This window comes from Schistocerca piceifrons, chromosome 4, assembly GCF_021461385.2.
Source record: "Schistocerca piceifrons isolate TAMUIC-IGC-003096 chromosome 4, iqSchPice1.1, whole genome shotgun sequence".
NCBI lineage: Eukaryota > Metazoa > Arthropoda > Insecta > Orthoptera > Acrididae > Schistocerca > Schistocerca piceifrons.
This window is the reverse complement of record NC_060141.1, coordinates 72,697,135-72,720,100: the sequence shown is the minus strand read 5'-3', so window position 1 is coordinate 72,720,100 and position 22,966 is coordinate 72,697,135. Positions and strand designations below refer to the sequence as shown.

Sequence of the window (22,966 nt, the reverse complement as noted above, 5' to 3'; positions counted from 1 at the left end):
AGCTTCAAATGCCGGTTCTCTAAATTTTCCCATTAGTGTTTCTCGAAAAGAACGTTGCCTTCTGCCCGGGGATTCACATTTTCCTTCCCGAAGCATGTCCCTAACAATTACGTGTTGTTTGAACGTGCCGGTAAAAAATCTAGGAGACCACCTCTGAATTGCTTTGCTATCTTCTTTCAATCCGACCTGGTACGGATCCCAAACCCTCGAGCAGTACCCAAGAATAGGTTTCATCAGCGTCCTATAGGCGGTGTCCTTTACATGTGGACCACTCTTTCCTAAAATTCTCCCAATAAACAGAAGACGACCATTTGCCTTCCCTAACACAGTTTTCACTTGCTCGTTCCACCTCACATCACTTTCCAATGTTACACCCAGATATTTAAGTGACTCGACTATGTCAATCAGGACACTAGTAATACTGTATCTGAAAATTACAGGTTTGTTCTTCCCACTCATCCAAATTAAATTACATTTTTCCTCATTTAGGGCTAGCTGCCATTCATCACCCCAACTGGAAATTTTTTCTAAGTCGCCTTGCATCTTGCTACAGTTACTTACCTTCGACACCTCAGCATACACCACGGCATCATCGACAAAAAACCATAGACTGTTGTCAATCCTGACCGCCGAATCATTTATGAGTATGTATACAGAGAACAACAGCGGTCCTATCACACTTCTCTGGGGCACTCCTAACGAAACCCTTGTCGCTGATGAACACTCACCGTCGAGGACAACATACTGGGTTCTAGTATTTAAGAAGTCTCCGAGCTACTCACATATCTGTGAACTTATTTAATATCCTCGTACCTTCGTTAACAGCCTGCAATGGGTCACCATGTCAAATGCTTTCTAGAAATCTAGAAATGCGGAACCTGCCTGTTGCCCTTCATCCATAGTTCTCAGAATATCATGTGAGTAAAGGGCAAGCTGAGTTGCACAAGAGCAATGCTTTCTAAAACCACGCTGATTCGTGGACATAAGCTTCTTACACTCAAGAAAGTTTACTACATTCTAACTGAGAATATGTTCACAGATTCTGCAGGAAACAGCAGTTAGGGATTTTGTTCTGTAATTTTGCTGGTCCTTTCTTTTACCTTTCTTGTATAATGGAGTCACCTGGGCTTTTTTCCAGTCGCTTGGGACTTTGAGGTGGGTGAGAAATTCACGACAAATGCAAGCTAGGTAAGGGGCCAAGGTTGTAGGGTACTCAAACAGTTGGACGTTCTCACATAACATCTGGTAGGGAGGCTTGTCTGCCTTAAAGTAGGATAGATGGTGATCTGTGGCATCTGTGCTGAAAGAGCACAATCCTGGTGCACGCACAAGTGTTTCGGAGCATACCGTTCATTGTACATTATTGAACTTGCAGCTCCTCAGCAGACCACCTCAATGTGTTCACATGTTGACACAACGACATAACCGATTATGGTTGCAGTGGGCACAGGATGATCGGGATTGAACCATTGGCCATTGGATGCGTTTCAGCTCTTTGGATGAATCACATTTTTGCTACACTATGTCGATAGTCGTCTCAACACACGCCGTTAACGAGGAGAAGGGCGGCTCGAAATGTGCAGCGCGGCATGCTGGTGGTGGGAGCAGTGTTATTCTATGGGAGACTTTCTCTTGCACTTCCACTGGACCTTTGGTAGTAATTGAAGACACGCTGACAGCTGCGAACCATCTGCATCCCTTCATGCTTGATGTCTTCCCTGATGGCGACACCATCTTTCAGTAGTATAACTATCTGTCTCTCGGAGCCAGAACTGTGCTACAGTAGTTTGAGGAGCATTGGAATGAACTGACGTTGATGTCTGGGCGACCAAATTCGCCTGATGTAAATCCTATGAAACCCGTCTGGGTCGCTATTGGGGGCCGTCACCGCACACGCAAATCAGCGGCCCGTTATTTACGCCAATTACGTGACCTGTCCGTAGACATCTACTGCCACGTGCCTCCACTACCTACCAAAAAACTGTCGGATCCCTGATACGCAGCCGGCCGTTGTGGCCGAGCGGTTCTAGGCGCTTCAGTCCGGAACCACGCTGCTGCTCCGGTCGCAGGTTCGAATCCTGCCTAGGGCATGGATGTGTGTGTTGTCCTTAGGTAGTTAGGTTTAAGTAGTTCTAAGTCTGGGGGACTGATGACCTCAGAGGTTAAGTCCCATAGTGCTTAGAGCCATTTGAACCTGATACGCAAAATCAGTGATGTATTTCGTTCCGTAGGCGGACAAACAAGCTATTAAGCAGGTGGTGAAAATGTATTGTCTTGTCAGTGTATATTGCGAGTAGAGTTAGCAGTAAACGACTAACAAATTAAAATGTCATGACCGAGGCACAAGTTTTACTGCATGAACAGCGAAAATGTAGTGAATGATAAACTTTTTTTCCTTTCATCATTTTGTGGATGGTGTCAACGAGAATAAATTTGGTAAAGGTTTGAAATTATGTGTAAAGTTTGTTGGAAGTCACTAAGTGCTTTCATTCTCAAATATTGGATGAATGAAGCGTAGGTATCTGTGCGCCATCAGCTACGCTGCCGTTAGAAAAACACGCGATTTTAACTGTAATACTTGCCTCACTGTATTAAACTTTTAATATAAGAGTACCTCTCGACGAGAAGATAATGATAACAGTATAAATTTTTAAAGACGGTCAATAATTATGTGAAATTTTGATATTCAAACATTTGTTGCCCCTGGAAGTTCGTACATAGGCAACCTGCAACTAGTTTGTCGCCGTGTCGCTGCCACAGGCGACTGGCGTGTCTACTACAAGAGCTCCTGTCACTGACATTGCTTCACCTCTCGACAGTGCATCACATAACGAACGTACCCAGTTCCCCTGTTTTCTTGTAGCTGTCGGCGCCCGAGAAATTCTGCAATGCAAAACTGCAAAAGCAGAATTCGACTCAGTGATCCGAACAGGCACATCGTGGCTATCAGAAAGCAATTCTACTTTTCCCTTCATCTGGTGCCAAAGAATACAGACAGCTGACGCCCATGTGGCAACTACGGAGGATTCAACGCTTGGACAACTGCCGACTGTTACCGTGTGCGGCACATCGGAAATTCTGTATGTCCACTATAGTGGCACACCGTTTTCTCAACATTGGACCTAGTAAAAGCCTATAATCAAATACCTATGTAACAGAGGACATCCATGAAGCTGCAGATACTACACCTTTTGTACTATTTGAATTTCAACACATGTCTTATGACCTAACAAGTGCTGCATAGACTTTTCAGCACTATGTTGATTAAGTTTTGCGGGGATTGGGATTCTGCTTTGCGTATGTTGATGCTATTTTGGTGGCACTGCCATCGTCAGAAGAACATGAAAGACATCTACGCATAGTCTGCTTTGGGACTCGTAACTGGAATCCTCATAAATGTGGCTAAATGCGTCCTAGGTGCTAACAAAGTAACATTCTTGGGATTGAAACTTCCTGGCAGATCAAAACTGTGTGCCGGATCGAGACTCGAACTTGGGACCTTTGCCTTTTGCTGGCAAGTGCTCTACCAACTGAGGTACCCAAGCACGACTCACACCCCGTCCTCACAGCTTTAATTCCGCCGGTACCTCGTCTCCTACCTTCCAAACTTCGCAGAAGCTCTCCTGCATACCTTTCAGAACTAGCACTCGTGGAAGAAAGGATATTGTGGAGACACGGCTTAGGCACAGCCAAGGGGATGTTTCCAGAATGAAATTTTCACTCTGCAGTGGCGTGTGCGCTGATATGAAACTTCCTGGCAGATTAAAACTGTGTGCTGTACCGAGACTGGCAGAATTAAATCTGTGAGGTTGGGGTGTGTGTGTGTCGTGCTTGGGTAGCTCAGTTGGTAGAGCACTTGCCCGCAAAAGGCAAAGGTCCCAAGTTCGAGTCTCAGTCGGGCACACAGTTTTAATCTACCAGGAAGTTTCATATGAGCGCACACTCCACTGCAGAGTGAAAATTTCATTCTGGATTCCTGGAATTACCGATTTCTGTGGCCCATTCTTATAAGCTAACTGAGTGCATCGCCACACTTCCAACTTATCCAGCTTCGAGAAAGGTGCACTAAGTGTGTCGACATCTGGGAATGATAAACATTTAACACCATATTTTACCCAGAGCTGCCGAGGCCCAACCGTCACTTCACGACGTCCTCTCTGGCCCCAGAGTGCGTGGTTCCACTCCTGTCACTTGGACTGACGAACTGCACGCAACATTGAAGCCTGCCTGACATGCCTCACGCAAGCCACCCTCCAGTCGCTAGCGCCTCACTAGGGATTTTCTCGGACACATCATCCTGTGTTGTCGGTGCGTGATCCAGCAGAATGTAACAAAGGTACTGGCAACCTTTTGGTTTTCTTTCTCTGAGAAGATGAAAGAGAAGCAGTGCTACTGTCCATTATTTTACGCAGAACTTTTAGCGGTATGTGAATCAGTTAGGCACTTCCTGTTCATGGTGGAAAGATATTCCTTTATTACACGTACAGACCATCAGCCGCTGACTTTCGCGTTTCTGCAGCTACGGAATAACTATCCTTCCGTGTGCCCGCCCAGTTGGCCGTGCGGTCTAACGCACTGCTTTCTGGATGGGAAGGAGCGCCTGGTCCCCGGCACGAATCCGCCCGGCGGATTTGTGTCGAGGTCTGGTGAACCGGCCACTCTGTGGATGGTTTTTAGGTGGTTTTCCATCTGCCTCGGCGAATGCGTGCTTATTCCCCTTGTTCCGCCTCAGTTACACAATGTCGGCCATTGCTGCTCAAACAAATTCTCCACGTACGCGTACACCACCATTACGCCATCACGCAATCATAGGGGTTACACTCGCCTGGTGTGAGACGTTCCCTAGTGGGTCCACCGGGGGCCGAACCGCACAATAACCCTGGGTTCGGTGTGGGGCAGTGGAGGGGTGAAGTGGACTCCAGTAGTCATCGTGGGGTTGCGGACCACTGCAGCTGCAGCTCTTCGTCGTTTCTAGGTCCCCAGTTAATATGCAATACAATACAATCCTTCAGTGCAAATCAACCAACTAAATTTTATTTCGCAATTTGCGACAGAATTCCGACTTCCAAGCAGTTCGAGTAAAGTCACTGCAGGCGCTTTATTTACAGTGGAAAACATTTCCGTACCTGCGGATTGTGCTGAACTGGTGGCAGCACAAAATGATGATGAGTTAAAGCACCTGCAGAAAGGCAAGATGGTCCTGCACAAGCACCGCGTACCACTGCCAGACACTGAGGAGCCGATACACTGCGATGAGTCGGCAGGCCGGCTGTGGCCATATGTTCTGCCCTTCTACGATGGGGGTTTTCGACTCTCAGCGTAGCCTCGGCGATCCGGGAATCTGCTCGGTGAATGCGCTAGTGTGACCCAGTATCCAGAAGGACTAATGTACATGGACTCAGACTTGCGTTCTCTCCCAGAAACGCCAAATAACATGGCGTGTATGAGCTCTGTTTGGAAGTTTTGGAGGCACAGTTCTCACATGTCAACTTGGACCTGGTAGGACCACTACCAGCTGCACTTAACTACTGGTACGATATCAAAATTATTGATACACCCGGTGGCCAGAGGTATCCCCACTGGAAACATCAATTGCTGAGAATGTGGCACATGCGTTCACCTGGGATTAGATTTCACGTTTTGACTGTCTCCAGCAAGTGACTTCCGACCAGGATCAGCAGCGAGAGCCAGATATATCTCTGCAGTGGCCCACCTGTACGGTAAATGCATCATCCAGAGTAGTGGCACACACTAGGAAATCGATTACGATAACGTCTGTGTGACCTTAGACGAATATGTAATAAAAAAAAATAGCCCTCTGTATTTTTGCATCATCAGTCAATGAACAAGGGCGAAGTGAGCATTTACGAGGGCAGTTCAATAAGTAATGCAACACATTTTTTTTCTGAAACAGGGGTTGTTTTATTCAGCATTGAAATACACCAGGTTATTCCCCAATCTTTTAGCTACACAACACTATTTTTCAACGTAATCTCCATTCAATGCTACGGCCTTACGCCATCTTGAAATGAGGGCCTGTATGCCTGCACGGTACCATTCCACTGGTCGATGTCGAAGCCAACGTCGTACTGCATCAATAACTTCTTCATCATCCGCGTAGTGCCTCTCACGGATTGCGCCCTTCATTGGGCCAAACATATGGAAATCCGACGGTGCGAGATCGGGGCTGTAGTGTGCATGAGGAAGAACAGTCCACTGAAGTTTTGTGAGCTCCTCTCGGGTGCGAAGACTTGTGTGAGGTCTTGCGTTGTCATGAAGAAGGAGAAGTTCGTTCAGATTTTTGTGCCTACGAACACGCTGAAGTCGTTTCTTCAATTTCTGAAGAGTAGCACAATACACTTCAGAGTTGATCGTTTGACCATGGGGAAGGACATCGAACAGAATAACCCCTTCAGCGTCCCAGAAGACTGTAACCATGACTTTACCAGCTGAGGGCATGGCTTTAAACTTTTTCTTCATAGGGGAGTGGGTGTGGCGCCACTCCATTGATTGCCGTTTTGTTTCAGGTTCGAAGTGATGAACCCATGTTTCATCACCTGTAGCAATCTTTGACAAGAAATTGTCACCCTTAGCCACATGACGAGCAAGCAATTCCGCACAGATGGTTCTCCTTTGCTCTTTATGGTGTTCGGTTAGACAACGAGGGACCCAGCGGGAACAAACCTTTGAATATCCCAACTGGTGAACAATTGTGACAGCACTACCAACAGAGATGTCAAGTTGAGCACTGAGTTGTTTGATGGTGATCCGTCGATCATCTCGAACGAGTGTGTTCGCACGCTCCGCCATTGCAGGAGTCACAGCTGTGCACGGCCGGCCCACACGCGGGAGATCAGACAGTCTTGCTTGACCTTGCGGCGATGATGACATACGCTTTGCCCAACGACTCACCGTGCTTTTGTCCACTGCCAGATCACCGTAGACATTCTGCAAGCGCCTATGAATATGTGAGATGCCCTGGTTTTCCGCCAAAAGAAACTCGATCACTGCCCGTTGTTTGCAACGCACATCCGTTACAGACGCCATTTTAACAGCTCCGTACAGCGCTGCCACCTGTTGGAAGTCAATGAAACTATACGAGACGAAGCGGGAATGTTTGAAAATATTCCACAAGAAATTTCCGGTTTTTTCAACCAAAATTGGCCGAGAAAAAAAATGTGTTGCATTACTTATTGAACTGCCCTCGTACATTATACTAAGGCTTTTTTTTCCTATGAAAGTTTGCACTGATGCGTTACGCAGCATCTCTGGTATGCAAGTCGATCACGTCACGTCGCATTTGCCAGTTCTGAGCGCACAGTTACATGCCTATACCGAGGCTGCTGAAACTTTGCGCTTGACGTATGCGTTTCAAGTTGGCAGTGTAACAGTTTAATAAGTAAAGAATGAGAAGCGCGAGGCGCTAGGCGTGGGACGCGATCCAATCACTGCCGGTTCTGACGTCGAGGCTCCAGAGTTGCCGGCTTTGCTTGTGTGAACATAAACAACGTGTGCTGTGTATGGGTTCTACAGCATGCTTGCGTTGTGCTGTGTTGTGCTTTGCTTCACTGTGATTAAGAAAGTTCTGATACTCGGAAAATGCCACTGAAAAGAATTTGTTCGCCTAGTGACAATACTGTATCTTGTGATTTATCAGACATTCGCAAATCCTCGCTGAAGGGCACAGTTTGAGCTCTTTCTGGTGTATGAAATGTTTACACAGCGCTCGGAAATGCAACCAAGTAGAGACCCATATTACAGGCAAATCCCGCCGCCCTCCCGGAGGAAACTGTTTCACCAGTTGTTTGCCTTGAGAATGGTGCGAGGTTTGACCGCCGAAATATCAGCTATGGACGACAGTACGTCCGAACAGCATTCTGGAGAGCTGTACAAACACTCGCTACACCGATCTACTAACGATCCTCCCTGGGCATTAAGTTCTTGCAGTGCGGCGTCTAATTCCGATGCTCAAGCTTTAACAGCTACACATATGAGAGACACGGAGGAAGTTTCTCACTAGGGGGAGAGGGGAGGGTGCCAAAAAGGGAAGTGTGTGGTAGGGAAGGAAATCGACAGAGCAGTGGGGTCCACCAAACTGTTGGAGGACTCTGAATTACATCTGACATTATTTGGGAAAAACTCGGCTCCTCTTTTCCGTATTTTATCTAAATCGTTTTAGGCAAAGCCCTGGTGATTCCTCCAGTAAAACTGCGAACGATTCTGTATCTCATATTTTTCCAGCTGTGCAAGTGCTTCTCCTCTAATGAGCAATACATAGATGGGACTTTAGACTCCAATCCTTCCCACTTTGAGATAAATCTGTAGATTGGGAGGTCGGTCAACTAATGAAGAGGTATGAATTGAGCTGGACAGAAAAATTTAAGGCACAAAGTAACTGCAAAGAGGGTTTGATTAATAGGACACATCTAGAGGCATCAAAAAGTGGTTATAGAGAGAAGTTTGACAGGTCAAAATTATAGAGCGAGACCAAGGCTTTACTATAATAAATAGTTTTAACAGGATATAAGTTAGTTTACCTATGTGGGGCTGAAAAGACTTGAACAGCATAGCATAGCACAGATAGCTACTTCAGACTAGTCTTCGTACTGTAACGTAGCAAGTTATTACGAGATGACATTCGTTGCTGTAGTGCACGCAGCCGTTTGGTACGGTTACTGCAGGATGGCTACGTTTATTTTATTTATTTATTTTTTTTTCTTTTTGCTCACAGCGCAGTCGATGCTGCCTGCCGTAAGAACTGCATAGAGTAACATTCAGTCAGTACGAAAATTCATACCCTCTACGAATCTAAATAACCCATATTAGTTATTATTAGATTTTGTTCAAATTTGGTACACAGCCTTTTGTTATTAATGGAATGATGCTGTCAAAATTTCAGATTTTTATTTATTATAGTTCCGGAGACAATGAAAATTACCTAACAGTTCTAAAACCGACGCTCATGTTTTAAAACCAGTTAAGAACAATAACAAATTGACTTTCATTATCATTTGAAGCCATTACAAATTTATCAGTGCGTAAAATCAATTAATTAGAATTTTCTTTTCAAAACTTTAGTTACTTTATATTACGTAATATAAAAATCGCTCAAAATTAATATTTGCTTATAGTTTTGCTGTGTGAGTGCATAAGAATGATTGAGAGATTGTATGTGGGACATACGTTAAAACTTAATGTCATTTTATGTAAGGCCTTGACAAACGAACTGTGGGAAAGTTATGGTGCAACCACGATTCAGATGACGTATGTCGGTGTGAGCTTACTTTTGTATAAATGCAGCCAGAATGAAAGTTAGAGGCGGAGTAAGTTTATTTATCAATTTGGAGAATATTTTGAACGTCGCTTATTTTGATTATACTATATACTAGAAATTGAAGTTTTAATGACATTAATTACTGTCAGATTAGTGATTGGATATGGCAAGTTTTGCCGCCAGCATGATCTGGAAGGAACATTCCGATTGGTCATTTAGATCAACAGCCAATCAGAATTAAGCTGTTCCCGCGCGAATATAGTGAGCTGGGCAGAGAGTAGAGGATCTCGAGATAATCGCTTGCTAACCGGCCTACGGATAACACCATGCTAGATAGCTCCGTAAAAATAGTCTGTAAGACGAAGAACTAGAGAGTTCATTTCGGTTAGAACGTGTCATGAGTGAAGCGACTGGAGTTTCAAACAATTTAATGAAAGTTTGGTGTTTCTAAATTTAACAGTTGGAGATTTATGAGCGTGTGAACTTCCTGGTCGTAGTAACAATTCCGCGTGGCACATTTCGTGCTCTGTACGCAATACTTTATCGGGCACTTCTTACTAAGAGGAGCACTGAAACGACCGAATGTTTAACTCGTGAAGAGTGGTGGGTCTGTGACTGTTAGATCGTGGCCGGCCGCTGTGACATAGTGGTCTAGGCGCTTCAGTCCAGGACCGCGCTGCTGTTACGGTCGCAGGTTCGAATCCTGCCTCAGGCATGGATGTGTGTGACGTCCTTAGGTTAGTTAGGTTTACGTAGTTCAAGTGTAAGGGACTGATGACCTCAGATGTTAAGTCCCATAGTGCTCAGAGCCATTTGAACCATGTGTTAGATCGTGTAAATTAGTCGGGTCGGACTTGCAAAAATTCTGGCTGCTTTTCGAGTGAAAATTTGTTGTACAGTGAGTTTCGAAGGATAAAGTTCACCATATTAAAAATAAATATAAACATTAAATATAAAAATTAATTTCATGTGTTACCATATGAATAAAAATCAGATTCAATATAATTTTTAAATGCTTTCTGCAAGTAGACTGCATCCTCCGAACGCCCGATTTTTTTAATATGAACTTTCAGGAACTGACTTTTAACTCGAGTTATGCGGCCTCTGTGTGGTAGGCATTAGGTAGCGGTTTCATCAAAGCTGCTTTACACTGCCTAGCACGTATCTGCTACTACAGAGTGAAGGTACGTCAGAAGGAAGGAATATCGAGGTAGGTGGACTTACGAAAATTCAGAGAGAGAACGAAGACGGTAGACCCCGCCCCACTACAGTACTTAAAATAACAACAGCAACAGCATATCAACTGCTGATTAACTTAAAAATTCAGTCTGTCAGGCGATACAATACAAGCGTGATGCAACATCTGGATCTAACGTCAGTTGCTTGTCTTGTACATATGGATACCGGTCTACCCAAAAAATAGACGCAACGCACCGTTACAATTGCTTCTCACAAGCGGTTCACGTCACCACAGCGGATAGCTTACTTTTTTCATGCTATTTTTCAAAAATCTCGATTTGGCACAATAGTTATTATATGTAGCAATTAATATAACAGCAGCCTATTCCTGCTCAAGAGACGAAACCAGAGACGGTAGTGATGTTGGATGCCAGGAGTCTCGAGCAAAGTCGACATTCCAACTCATTCCAAAAGCGTTCCACTGGGTTCAGATGCCGGCCATGTGGCCGAGCGGTTCTAGGCGCTGCAGTCTGGAACCGCGCGATCGCTACGGTCGCAGGTTCGAATCCTGCCTCGGGCATGGATGTGTATGATGTCCTTAGGTTAGTTAGGTTTAAGTAGTTCTACGTTCTAGGGGACTGATAACTTCAGATGTTAAGTCCCATAGTGCTCAGAGCCATTTGAACCATTTGGGTTCAGGTCGGAACTCTGGGCAGGCTAGTCTATTTCAGGAATGTTATTCTCCACAACCCATTGCCTCACAGATGTAGCTAGGCGACAGGATGCATCGTCATGCTGATACAATGTCATCGTCGCCAAACTATCCTTCTACGGCAAAATCCTCGAATCGCGTTATATGACTTCGCTGGAGACTCCTAGCGTCCAACATCACTACCTTCTCTGTTTTTGGTTCTTTAGTAGGAATAGGCTGTTATTCTTCCACAGACATTCAAGACGCCTCACTGAAATTATCTTCATCAGAATTCAAGCTATCGTAGAGGCGAAGGGTGGACTTTCTCCATATTACGTCCGCTAATAGGTGTCCGGATACTTTTGACCAGCTACTGTGTTCGGAGTGCGGAGCGCAAGGCCAGACTGTAGTGGCACGTACTCAGTGAAGAGAACGAGCTACTTCAGTCTGGTCGAATTCTGTAACTTTGATGCAGTGAGCGTACAACGTTGATCTAGGTGCAAATTATTTGGAGAAAGCACTTTTCGGGAGGAGTCGGACAACATATTACTTCCCTCACATACGTCTCGCGCAATGACCACAAGGAGAAAATACGAGAAATTATGCCAATACAGAGGCTTGTCGATTATAATAGGTTTGTTTATAAATAATTCTTGTGCTAGTAGTCACGATTTTTTTATTTACATTTCACACGACGCGTTTCGGGAAATGATTCACATTTTCAAGTGTTTTTTTGTGTGTATTATGTCGTTTCTATGTGATGTTGTCGATGTGTGAGTCTGCTTTGTTTCGTTGACTTTACTGCAATATGTAAGAAACACGTGATTTTTTTAGCTGGTTATCGATATTTTTGTGAAGTTAGTGGCGAAATTTAGAAGAATTTGTACTTACAGTTTTCTTATGATCCATTTGTGCAGAGTCTCACACAAACATCACACACAACTTGCTGTACACTTTGAACATCGAAAATATCTTACATAAACAAAACAGTTACAAATATGTTCCTACAAGTAGTCCACACAGATAACATTATAGGTCTTCCACAGATTGTGATACGTTTTTGTGCAGAGATTATTTATCTTAACAATTTGGATCATAATTTTCTTATACCGATTTTACAATTGTGCTTATTTCTGTGTCTGTTACTATTTTTTTTATTTAAGTATATTATAACATCTGAGGAAATTCACTGATTCACTTTCAAGTTTTTCTTTTAATATTTTATCTTTGTATTTTCTGTAATGTGAATGTATCTCCAGTTCTTCTAGCAAATCCATTTTATGTCCTTTATTTAGTCAGTGGAGTATTTTGACATTTTACTCTATTTTTCCAAATAGTTGTCCTGTATTGTGTATAGTTAAGATAAACAACCTCTCCACAAAATCATATCGCACTCTGTGGAAGACACATAATGTTATCTCTGTGGACTACTTGTAGGAACATCTTTTGTAACTGTTTTGTTTATGTAAGAGATTTTCGATGTTTAAGGTGTACAGCAAGTTGCGTGTGATGTTCAGTGTTTGTGACTCTCCGTACAAATGGCCCATAAGATAACTATAAGTACAAATTCTTCTAAATTTCGCCACTAACTTCACATAAAGATCGATAACCAACTAAAAAAACCGTGTTTCTTAATTGCAGTGATGTCAACGAAAGGAGGCAGACACTCACACACCGACAACATCACATGGAAATGGCATAATACACACAAAAAATGCACTTGAAAATGGGAATCATTTCATGAAACGCGTCGTGTGAAAAGTAAATAAAGAAAATCGTGACTGTGTAAGCGTATTGTCATATCGCTGGCTTGGTTGCGGAGTGTCTTTGCGAGCAGCCGCGTCTGCGGAGTCGAGCATCGGACACGGAATTGTTGTGTTGTGGGTAGCTCTGCATGTGAGAGGCATTGTTAGTATGGAAGTTGAAGTGTTGCTACAAGTGTTATTACAGTAAAGTGATGACATATGGAAATGATTCAGAGGAAAGTGCGTCAAGAAGTAATTAAAAATGAGCATTGCCGCCGATAACGTATTTGTGTATCCTCTCGTTGCGTGCCGTACCGTACAGTATCAATCATCCGCGCCGTGTTTGGTCTCCCAGAATGAACTAATGCGAATCAGCAAAAATTAGTTACCATAAAAGAGTGCAAACAAGTGCCAGTGTCTTGTAGCGAGCGTGAGGACGTTCGTTCGATCATCGCTTTTCCGCATTATCAACAATCAGCTGCGTAGCGTCGGTTACGCGCACACTCGTACAAGTGAGAACTGAATAATTAACTCTATAAACAGTGTTATATCATTACTAGTGTCGAGGAGGACTGGTGCCAAAAGAAATCTGTGTATGCGTGGCGAGCGTAAGAACTTTCGTTCGATTATTCGGCTTTCGCATCATCAACAATCACCCGCGTCGTGTCGGTTACGCGGACGCACGTGTGACTGGTATTGTGGACTGGTAATCATCCATTAATTGGGATAAACACCCATGAATTAGAATGTAAACAGTGCAACCTGCGACTTTCTTTTATCGTCTCAGAATATAGTTGTTCATACCAGACGTAGAACAGTATACTGTTTTAACGTTGAGTGGCTCCCCTATACCCGCTTGCATATTTCGATAGGTAATTTCAGGCAAGCGAGGAGCAGCGTGGAGCAGAAAAATACGACCGCCGCAGGATTATCAGGTACGTGGTGTGGACAGGGCTCACGGTCAAGAAACGGAAGCAGAAACGACAAGCCAGTATAAGAAGTTCCCCCACCCATTTGTACCCCCGGGCATGTTACAACTGGTAGCAGAAGAGTTATTTATAAATAAACTTATTGTTTTCACAGTCGCAGACTTTCAAAAACCATTTACAATGGATCATATCAGATTATCTACAATAATACTTTCCGCGCGCTATTCGCGATTGAAACAGGCTTGGACGGTTCAGTTAGTGGTACGAAAAGTGCCCTCCACCGCACACCATTAGATAGCTTGCGGAGTATGACATCGATGTAGAATTATTATGAGTGAAGGCATGTTCTCTAACTAACGTGTTTTTTTATACCTACAGATGATCTGTCGTTTGACAGAAACTACTAGTTTTTGTACATTGACGTGCACGCGTTTTGCTTAATCGTGATTTTTAAAAATACTTGAAAGCTGCGTAAGAACGCTTCCTTAAAACGATGCGGGTGTCTCATAATTAAAGTAATTCTCTTTCTTTCAAGGCAGGTGTTGAAATAAAGTCGTAGAGGAAGTGTGTGGTTAATGCAGAAAGAACTCGAACCATTAGACAGCGCGAGTTACCGTAGGTGTCGCCGACGGCGTAGCACTTGCGCGAGTGGTCGTCCCAGACGAGGCCCCTGGGGCAGCGGCAGGTCCTGGAGTCTGCGCGGGAGCACACCAGCACCTCGTCGTGGTAGCCGCAGTCCTCGTCGAAGCGGCACCGCTCGCCGTACTGGCTGCCTGCAACAGGCAAAGGCAAAGGACACGTGTGTACTAGGACTGTTGATATTTTTAAAAATATTGCGAATTCGATATACAGATATTAAAGGTATCATTAACCGGCGTCGATATATTGAGAAGTATCGATAAATAGACGCAAAAGATATCGACGTACAGGCTTGTAAAAATATCGGTTGCCCATTGTAAATACAGGCTTATTCTAAATGATGGACCCATTTTCAAAACTTCGTATTTATTCAAGTACAAATCCAAAATGAACACGCTTCATAAGAGGATGAGTCAAATGAAAACCTTAAATTTGCAATAACAAATCGAAATTTCGCGCCGTTATCCTGTAAGTTGGTAAGCGTGCTACAAACAGCATGCAGAATGGCCTGTAGGTGGCAGCAAAGTGCAGATGAACACATACCGTCGCAGTATCAGGATAAAGATGGCCGCCCCACTTGCGACTTGCACCAGGATAGAACAGCGTTCTGTTATTCGGTGCCGGCCGGAGTGGCCGTGCGGTTCTAGGCGCTACAGTCTGGAGCCGCGCGACCGCTACGGTCGCAGGTTCGAATCCTGCCTCGGGCATGGATGTGTGTGATGTCCTTAGGTTGGTTAGGTTTAAGTAGTTCTAAGTTCTAGGGGACTGATGACCTCAGCAGTTAAGTTCCATAGTGCTCAGAGCCATTTCTTATTCGGTTTTTGCGGAGTGAAGGTGTGAACTCTATTGAAATTCATCGACGAATGAAGGTTCAGTACGGTGACGCATGTTTGTCACAGCAGCGTCTACGAATGGAGTAGGAAGTTTGCAAATGGTGTGACTTCAGCGGAAGATGCTCCTCGTCCAGGTCAGGCACAACGAGTTGTGACTCCACAGAACATTGCAGCAGTTGAAGCCATAGTGAAGGAAAGTGACACTGAATGACACTGCAGCATGTTTACCGATTAGTCACACCACATTGCGCATGATGTCCTCCAGTTTCACAAAGCGTCTCCAAAATGGGTGCCACGGCAGCTGACTCCTGAAATGAGAGAACGACGTGTTGATGTTTGTGAAGAACTTCTTCAGCGCTTTGAACTAGAAGGTGATGGCCTCCTTGCAAGTATCGTTACTGGGGACGAAACCTGGGTTCACTTCCACCAACCGGAAACAAAGAGAGCGAGCAAGGAATCGGGTCACTCCTCATCACCAAGACCAAAGAAGTTTCGAACAGAATCATCAGCAGGGAAGGTTATGCTGACTCTCTTTTGGGACAGAAAAGGCGTCATTTTGGAGCATTACATGCCTAGAGGGACCACTGTCACCAGTGCATCATACACAGATCTCCTAAAAAATTATCTGCGGCCTGCAATCAAATCAAAGCGACGGGGATTGCTGTCAGCAGGTGTCCTTTTGCAACTGCAAGGCCCCATACTACCCGTACAATAGTTGCAACAATCACAGACCTGCATTTTGAGTGTCTTCCTCCATCCACCATACTCACCAGACCTTGCCCCAAGTGATTTCCATATGTTTGGACCACTCAAAGACGCAATGGGAGGAAAGAAGTTCTGTTCTGATGAAGAGGTACGCCACACAGTGCACGAGTGGTTGCACGGACTACCAAAAGAATTTTTTTTCTAAAGGAATTTATGCACTTTGTAAGCGCTGGAGGACTTGCATCGAGCGTGGGGGAGCTTATGTTGGAAAGTGATACAGCTTTGTACCACTTCTGCACAATAAATAATATTTAAAAAAATATTTAAGGTTTTCATTTGACTCAACCTCGTACTAATGAAAAGAGGAAATTAGAAAGTTTTTTTTCATAATTTTTGATATCAATTTAATAAATTTAATAATTTGTAATTAATTAGTTTTTAATAATTATTTAATAATTAGAAATGTGACAAATATTATAAATGATCAATGTGGCCATCGTTGGCTGGACGGCAAACATCGACATGGTAGTCGAACTTGTCCCACATATGTCAAAGCGTATCTGCTGTTACCGAGTACACGTAAGCAATGATTGGTTCTGCAGATCCTTCAGAGCGATTGATAGCTTCGTTCATGTAACCCCATAAGAAATAGTCGCAGGGTGTGAGATCAGGAGATCTCGGTGGTCAGAAGTGCAGAGCCAGGTCCCCAAGTCCCCTGCAGTCGATCTAGCGCTGAGGAAGGGAGTCATTTAAGCCTCGTACATCACACTGCCAGTGGGACAGAGCACCATCCTGTTGGGAAATGAAGTCCTGGGAATCTTTCATAACGTGAGGGAACAGTCATTGTTCCAACATGTCCAGGTACGTGAGTCCCGTTCCAGCTCTTTCCGCAAAGAAAAATGGTCCATAAACCTTTGTACAGAGACGGTACAGAACACATTGATTTTTGGTGAGTCTCTTTCGTGTTGCAGTGGTTAATGTGGATTTTCCAAACCAAATACGCGAATATTGTGTCTGTTGACTTTTCCACTAAGGTGAAACGTCGGTTCATCGCTAAAAATTACATGCTGTAGAAATACGTCATCCTCCATCTTTGCTAGCACATATCCACAAAATGCGAGACGCTTCTCTTTGTCATTGGAGTTGAGAGCCTGCACAAGTTGTAATCGGCAGGGCTTGTAGAGCAAACGCCGTCTCAGAACTTTCCGTACAGTTGTGACAAAATAAAACACCTACAGCCGTCCTGCATGTTCCGGTATAGTAGACGACGCTGAGGAAGATAAAGACGCAGCTGTCAGAACACGATAGTGCTCAGAGCCATTTGAACCATTTTTGAACACCGCAGCTTTCCGCTTCATCGTGCGCAAACACTTCTGCTTAAGTCAACCTTTGTGCTGATAAATGCTATTCCCCAGCGATCGATTTGCAGACCAGATTCATACAGCAGAATCAATCCTCAACAAATAACTTTTTTTTCCTCAGATTAATGATGCGAACAAACATGAGACGCCACATTCAGTCTCAACACAGAACAGAGTTTGTTTCCTTCCGTGACGCATACCAGAAATGCTAGATTGTCACTACGCCACAACGCTAAATTTTTTGAAGGACAAGACGATTTCTCTTAAGCTGAATCTTTGAACTGTGCAACTAATCCTGCACAAAAGCAAACAACGTATACCCCTCACAACCCATTAACATACTTACCAACCATTCTGAGGAGCAAAATTTTTCTAACACTTAAGTTCTATCTACTGTTGCTACGGATTCCTGCGAAACCACGCAATATATCACCATTCAGTTTATCCCTTTCAAAGCAGCTACGTGTAATCACGACAGTCAGAACCCAATATTAACAGCTACATGAAGACGATGTCCACTACTACAGAAAATAAAACACAGCAACTTCGTGGTACTCACATTCAGAAAAAAATGGTTCAAATGGCTCTGAGTACTGTGGGACTTAACTTCTGAGGTCATCAGTCCCCCAGAACTTAGAACTACTTAAACCTAACTAACCTAAGGACATCACACACATTCATGCCCGAGGCAGGATTCGAGCCTGCGACGTAAGCGGTCGCGCGGTTCCAGACTGTAGCGCCTAGAACCGCTCGGCCACCACGGCCGGCTCACATTCAGAATTTCAGCATGAATGCCGATGTTATTTTGAGCAAACAGAGTTTTACTATCGACGATGAGCCAGCCCAGTTTGATGTCACAGCCCGTAAGAGTGATGGTCACAACCATTCGAATTTATTTCAACAGCCCACTTCTAATTCTAACGAACATCATATTCACTCTGATGACGTTAGAGAACTACAATTGGCAGCAGCTTTCATAAAAAAATTATCTTCTGGCACAGTTGACCTTACACTGTCAAGCAACACTGGTGATATTTCAGCTAAAATTTGTGAAACTGCTCAGAGTAATACTTTCAGCACCAGTACAGAAAAGCCTAAGTCACGAAAGCAACGCCGTAGGAAGAATATTCAGAAGACCAGTATATATGCAGATGTCATTTTATGTGAACAGGATTTTATTATCTACGATCAGTCAGTTCTATCTAACGAGACAGGCCTTCAGGACAATGCCAAAAACAGTTCCAAATTATTTTCGCAACAGACTATGCAAGGGGAAGAAAATATTTTATATTCAGTTCACCGTTTATTTAATACAAGCAAACACACTCATTTCGATATACCGACCCCGCACAGTTATCCTATGGAAACTGCAGACATTCAATGAACTGTGGATGAAGCCCGATCAACAGGCATTACATGCATTAATAAAAAAAGGATAGTGCATTGAGAATGGCTAGTTTCTAGCTGAAATCTAGATCTACCAATAAAATTTAAGAAGGACGACTGATAGCTGAAATCTATTATTTACAAGACTATGGTGACTTGTTTAACTGCTCTTGGATGCTGGTCCAACCTACTACAGCTAATGCTCAGATGTCAGACTGCAAAGAATTGGACTTTATAATGCAGCCACGTCTACATGGGTATAAGCTTCTGCCAAACACCAACCTTTCCTGAACAATTTTCCCATTATTTTCGTAACAACTAGGGATATACTTTACTCTTAGTTTCACTAAAGTTATGCATCTTCTAGCAACATGAATTTAGAATATTTTGTTTATGACATGATCAGACTTTAAATTTACTATTTATGCACCTGAGCACCAGTTTGCTCGAGAGCTCAATGATTTGTACTGTCTTTAAGATTATATTGTAATGACTATGTAATACCAATTATTCATATTGTAACAATTCACGTAAAAATTTGCCCCACGCTTGGTGTCCAGTGCGATATGGCAAATTTAACAATTGACGTGTCTGTTCGCTGTATTCACATTTGTGTCTGTGTCACGGTGTAACGTCCGTCTGCAACAGCGAGGTGTAAAGAAGGGACCTCCAAACGTACGTACCTCCTATTTGCTCTACACAAGTGCCACACGTTATGATTCGTGCGTTCTGTTTTGGAAGTTCTGAATCTTGAATTTCTTTGTTGTAACATAGTTCACATCCGCTTATTTGTCGTTTTCATTCCTGTGAGAGGTCTATGCGGCGTCTCGCCTGTTCTCACTCTTCATCATATTTACCTGCGACGGTAAATATATTGTAAGGTGTCAGGCAAATCCAACACCTTCCATGAAAACCCTGACATGATAAGCAAATCCAGTAGTATGTCACATAGCTCCGAATAAGTCGTGACATTAAATTAACCAAAGTAATACGAGTAACGAGTGAGCAAATGGAATACCACAGACTAACACAAGAATGCCTAAATGCATGTCATACCTTCCCACCGTGAGACAGACGCAGTTCCAAGGGGAGGAACGAGAACAGAAGCCGAGAGCAGAACCGTGTTAAGCTGGAAGGCCCTACGATAAGGGACGGACACCCACGTCGCCAGCTAACCGCTAGGACCACCCCCAGCCCATGTTAAACGCTAGAACCCTCCAGAAGAGCAGTATAGATCTTACGATAACACAAAAAGGGCCACACCACCCGCAAAGTTTTAGCGTGAGACTTTTTCGCGTCTCTGTTACGTTGCAAACTTTAAAAACATTGCCCCACCACGAAAAGTATAACGTTTCTCATTGGATAGACAGAATTTTTGTAGGCAGAGCTTAAGGTTAACATTGAGACCCTGATTGGTCAGATGGAAACACAGCCAGATAGTTTTTTTAAACCAACTTCGGTAAACTGTAGTAAGGAGAAGTTAGGAAAGAGTTGCTTCCGAGACGGCGAGGTGAGCGGAGCTGTGCTGTCCACTGCCCCCTGACGAACACCGACAAGGTAATGAACGCACGCGATGCCGCATAACAGCGCATAAAGCTTCACTCAGAACTGCAGGAGTCTCATCTGTTACACCCCCTTTTTGCGTAATACTAGTGTCGATCGTCATGGTGTTCACATTTGCCACTTGAAGTAAAAATCTGAAACGCGATGATTTTTCTGTTATATAGTTATTGAGAAGCCACATCAGCCATTGTAATTTACGACAAGTTAGATAAGTAATTAAAGATAATTGAGGGTCACTGTAGACCATTTTGATAGTTTTCTCTTTTGTGAAACTTAATTTAAACCTAGATTATAGATGTGATATGGCATAGGTCCTCCTTCGATCCATTGTAGAACTTGGAAACCCACTCAGGGAATATTCGTTCACATTTTTGTTGAACGCAGTTGGTTTTTACCATCCTGTATTAAAACATTTCCTTTTATCAATAGTGCAATTTATAAACAATGTTTTGTGAGCAGAATAAACTTTCCAATGGTAAACTTAACTGCTTTTTCGACGTTATTCGACCAGCTAACTAAAAATAGGAAAGCCTTGAACCCCTTCCACTAAATTTAGTTAGTATTAAGATTCTTTTACAGGGAGTGCAGTGGAGCTGACGCTGAAATCATTAAGTATTTGGTTATATCATCGCTAGTCTCACTGAACTCTTCTGAACTCTACATGTCATGTGTGGTCTGACGTCTCCTTACCAGCAACAGGTCCCAGGTTCAAACTAGTCAATTCCCTAAAAAACACGCTCAGAGCGTCGTTGCGCGAAAGTGGTAGGGAGACACGATATAGAACAACAGACACCACGCAGAATGTTAGAATATTCTTAGCACATGACAAGGTAATGTGAATGCATAGTATGACAACTGACAAAACTACAGGAGGAGAAAAGACACGTCAATGACCGGACAGAAAGTTCATAATTTTATGGAGAAGAGGAAGAAGAAGAAGAAGAAGGCAGGGCACGGGAGAGATCTCAACACAGTGCAACACCGTGACCACGCAACTACGACGCCGAGATGTTTGCCTTCCGCTCCATTTGCACATCGTGAGCTTGGACCGTTCACCGTTTCTATTTTGCTTGTTTTTTCACAGTTCACTACACCTTCTTCCTGGTTTCATACTTGATGTGTGTTCAGATTTTGACGGGTTTTCCACTGGTCCATCTCACCACGGGGAGTGCGATGGGGAGTTTCCCTTGTAAGCCATGTTTTTCTGTGTCCAACAATCCACAGGTTACGCAAAGGGAAGAATCAATCATATGAACACGGCGTGTGACAATTTTACACTTGATGAGGATATGCCACCTCGATCGCGCTGGCGCTGTCGGTAGTGGCGTATGCATATGCTGCCAGTTTCTCGTTGGAGGTTTCATTTTCATGACTTTCGCAGCCGTGATGACTCACCAAGCAGCGATAGATCCGCTGAGTCGTGAGTGTTCTCATGAATGATACTTAGGGGTGAAAATAACTATAATCAGCAAAAATGAGGATGTGTGTGCAAGAGAAGGCGAGGTGTTGCCCACCGCCATCGGAGTTTTTCTGTCAGAGCTGATGTTACGGCATGTTTCCGTTTTTGCCAGTTCCGGACCGTCGGTCGCAGACAAAGTGCCAAATCTTTGAGGCCTTCGTTCCGATCCATTCGGCTAACGAGTTGGTCTACTAATCTTTTGTGTCTATACTTCGAGGTACTTTTTTAAAAACACTACACGTGAATAGACAATGAAGAGCCAAAGAACCTGGTATACCTGCCTAACATCGTGTAGGGTCCCCAAGAGCACGCTGAAGTGCCGCAACACGAAGTGGCACGCACTCGACTGATGTCTGAAGTAGTAATGGAGGGAACTGACACCACGAATCCTGCAGGGCTATGCATAAATGCAGAAGAGTAAGAGGCGATGGAAATCTGTTCTGAGCAGCACATTGCAAGACATGCCAAATATGCTCAATAAGCTTCATGTTCGGGGAGTATGTTGGCCAGCGGAAGTGTTTAAGCTCAGACGAGTCTTCCTGAAGCCACTCTGTAGCAATTCTGTACCTGTGGGGAGTCGCATTGTCCTGCTGGAATTGACCGTGTTCGTCGGAATGCACAATGGACATGAATAGGTGCAGGTAATCAGACAGGATGCTTAAGTAAGTGTCACCTGTCAGAATCGTATCTACACCCATCAGAGGTCCCATATGACTCCAACTGAACACGCCCCACACCATTACAGAGCCTCCACCAGCTTGAACAGTCCTCTGCTGACATACAGGGTCCATGGATTCATGGGGTTGTCTCTATACCCGCACACGTGCATCCACTCGGAAACAGCGATCGTTGTGAGACCCAACTCGCTTTATTTGTTCATGAGACCCAGAAAATATTAGATTCCAGGTAGATGCCATTTTCCTTGACTTCCGGAAGGCGTTCGATACAGTTCCGCACTGTCACCTGATAAAGTAAGAGCCTACGGAATATCAGACCAGCTGTGTGGCTGGATTGAAGAGTTTTTAGCGAACAGAACACAGCATGTTGTCATCAATGGAGAGACGTCTACAGACGTTAAAGTAGCCTCTGGCGTGCCACAGGGGAGTGTTATGGGACCATTGCTTTTCACAATATATATAAATGACCTAGTAGATAGTGTCGGAAGTTCCGTGCGGCTTTTCGCGGATGATGCTGTAGTATAC

The 22,966-nt window shown here is 43.9% G+C and overlaps 1 protein-coding gene across 1 annotated transcript in view; it reads right to left on the bottom strand.

Moving 5' to 3' along the window:
- Positions 1 to 22,966, bottom strand: part of LOC124794816 — a 552,259-nt gene that overhangs the window by 61,666 nt on the left and 467,627 nt on the right. The window contains exon 3 of the mRNA XM_047258475.1: positions 14,433 to 14,591. Coding sequence (XP_047114431.1) covers positions 14,433 to 14,591 — 159 coding nt within the window. The remainder of the gene's footprint in view (positions 1 to 14,432; positions 14,592 to 22,966) is intronic.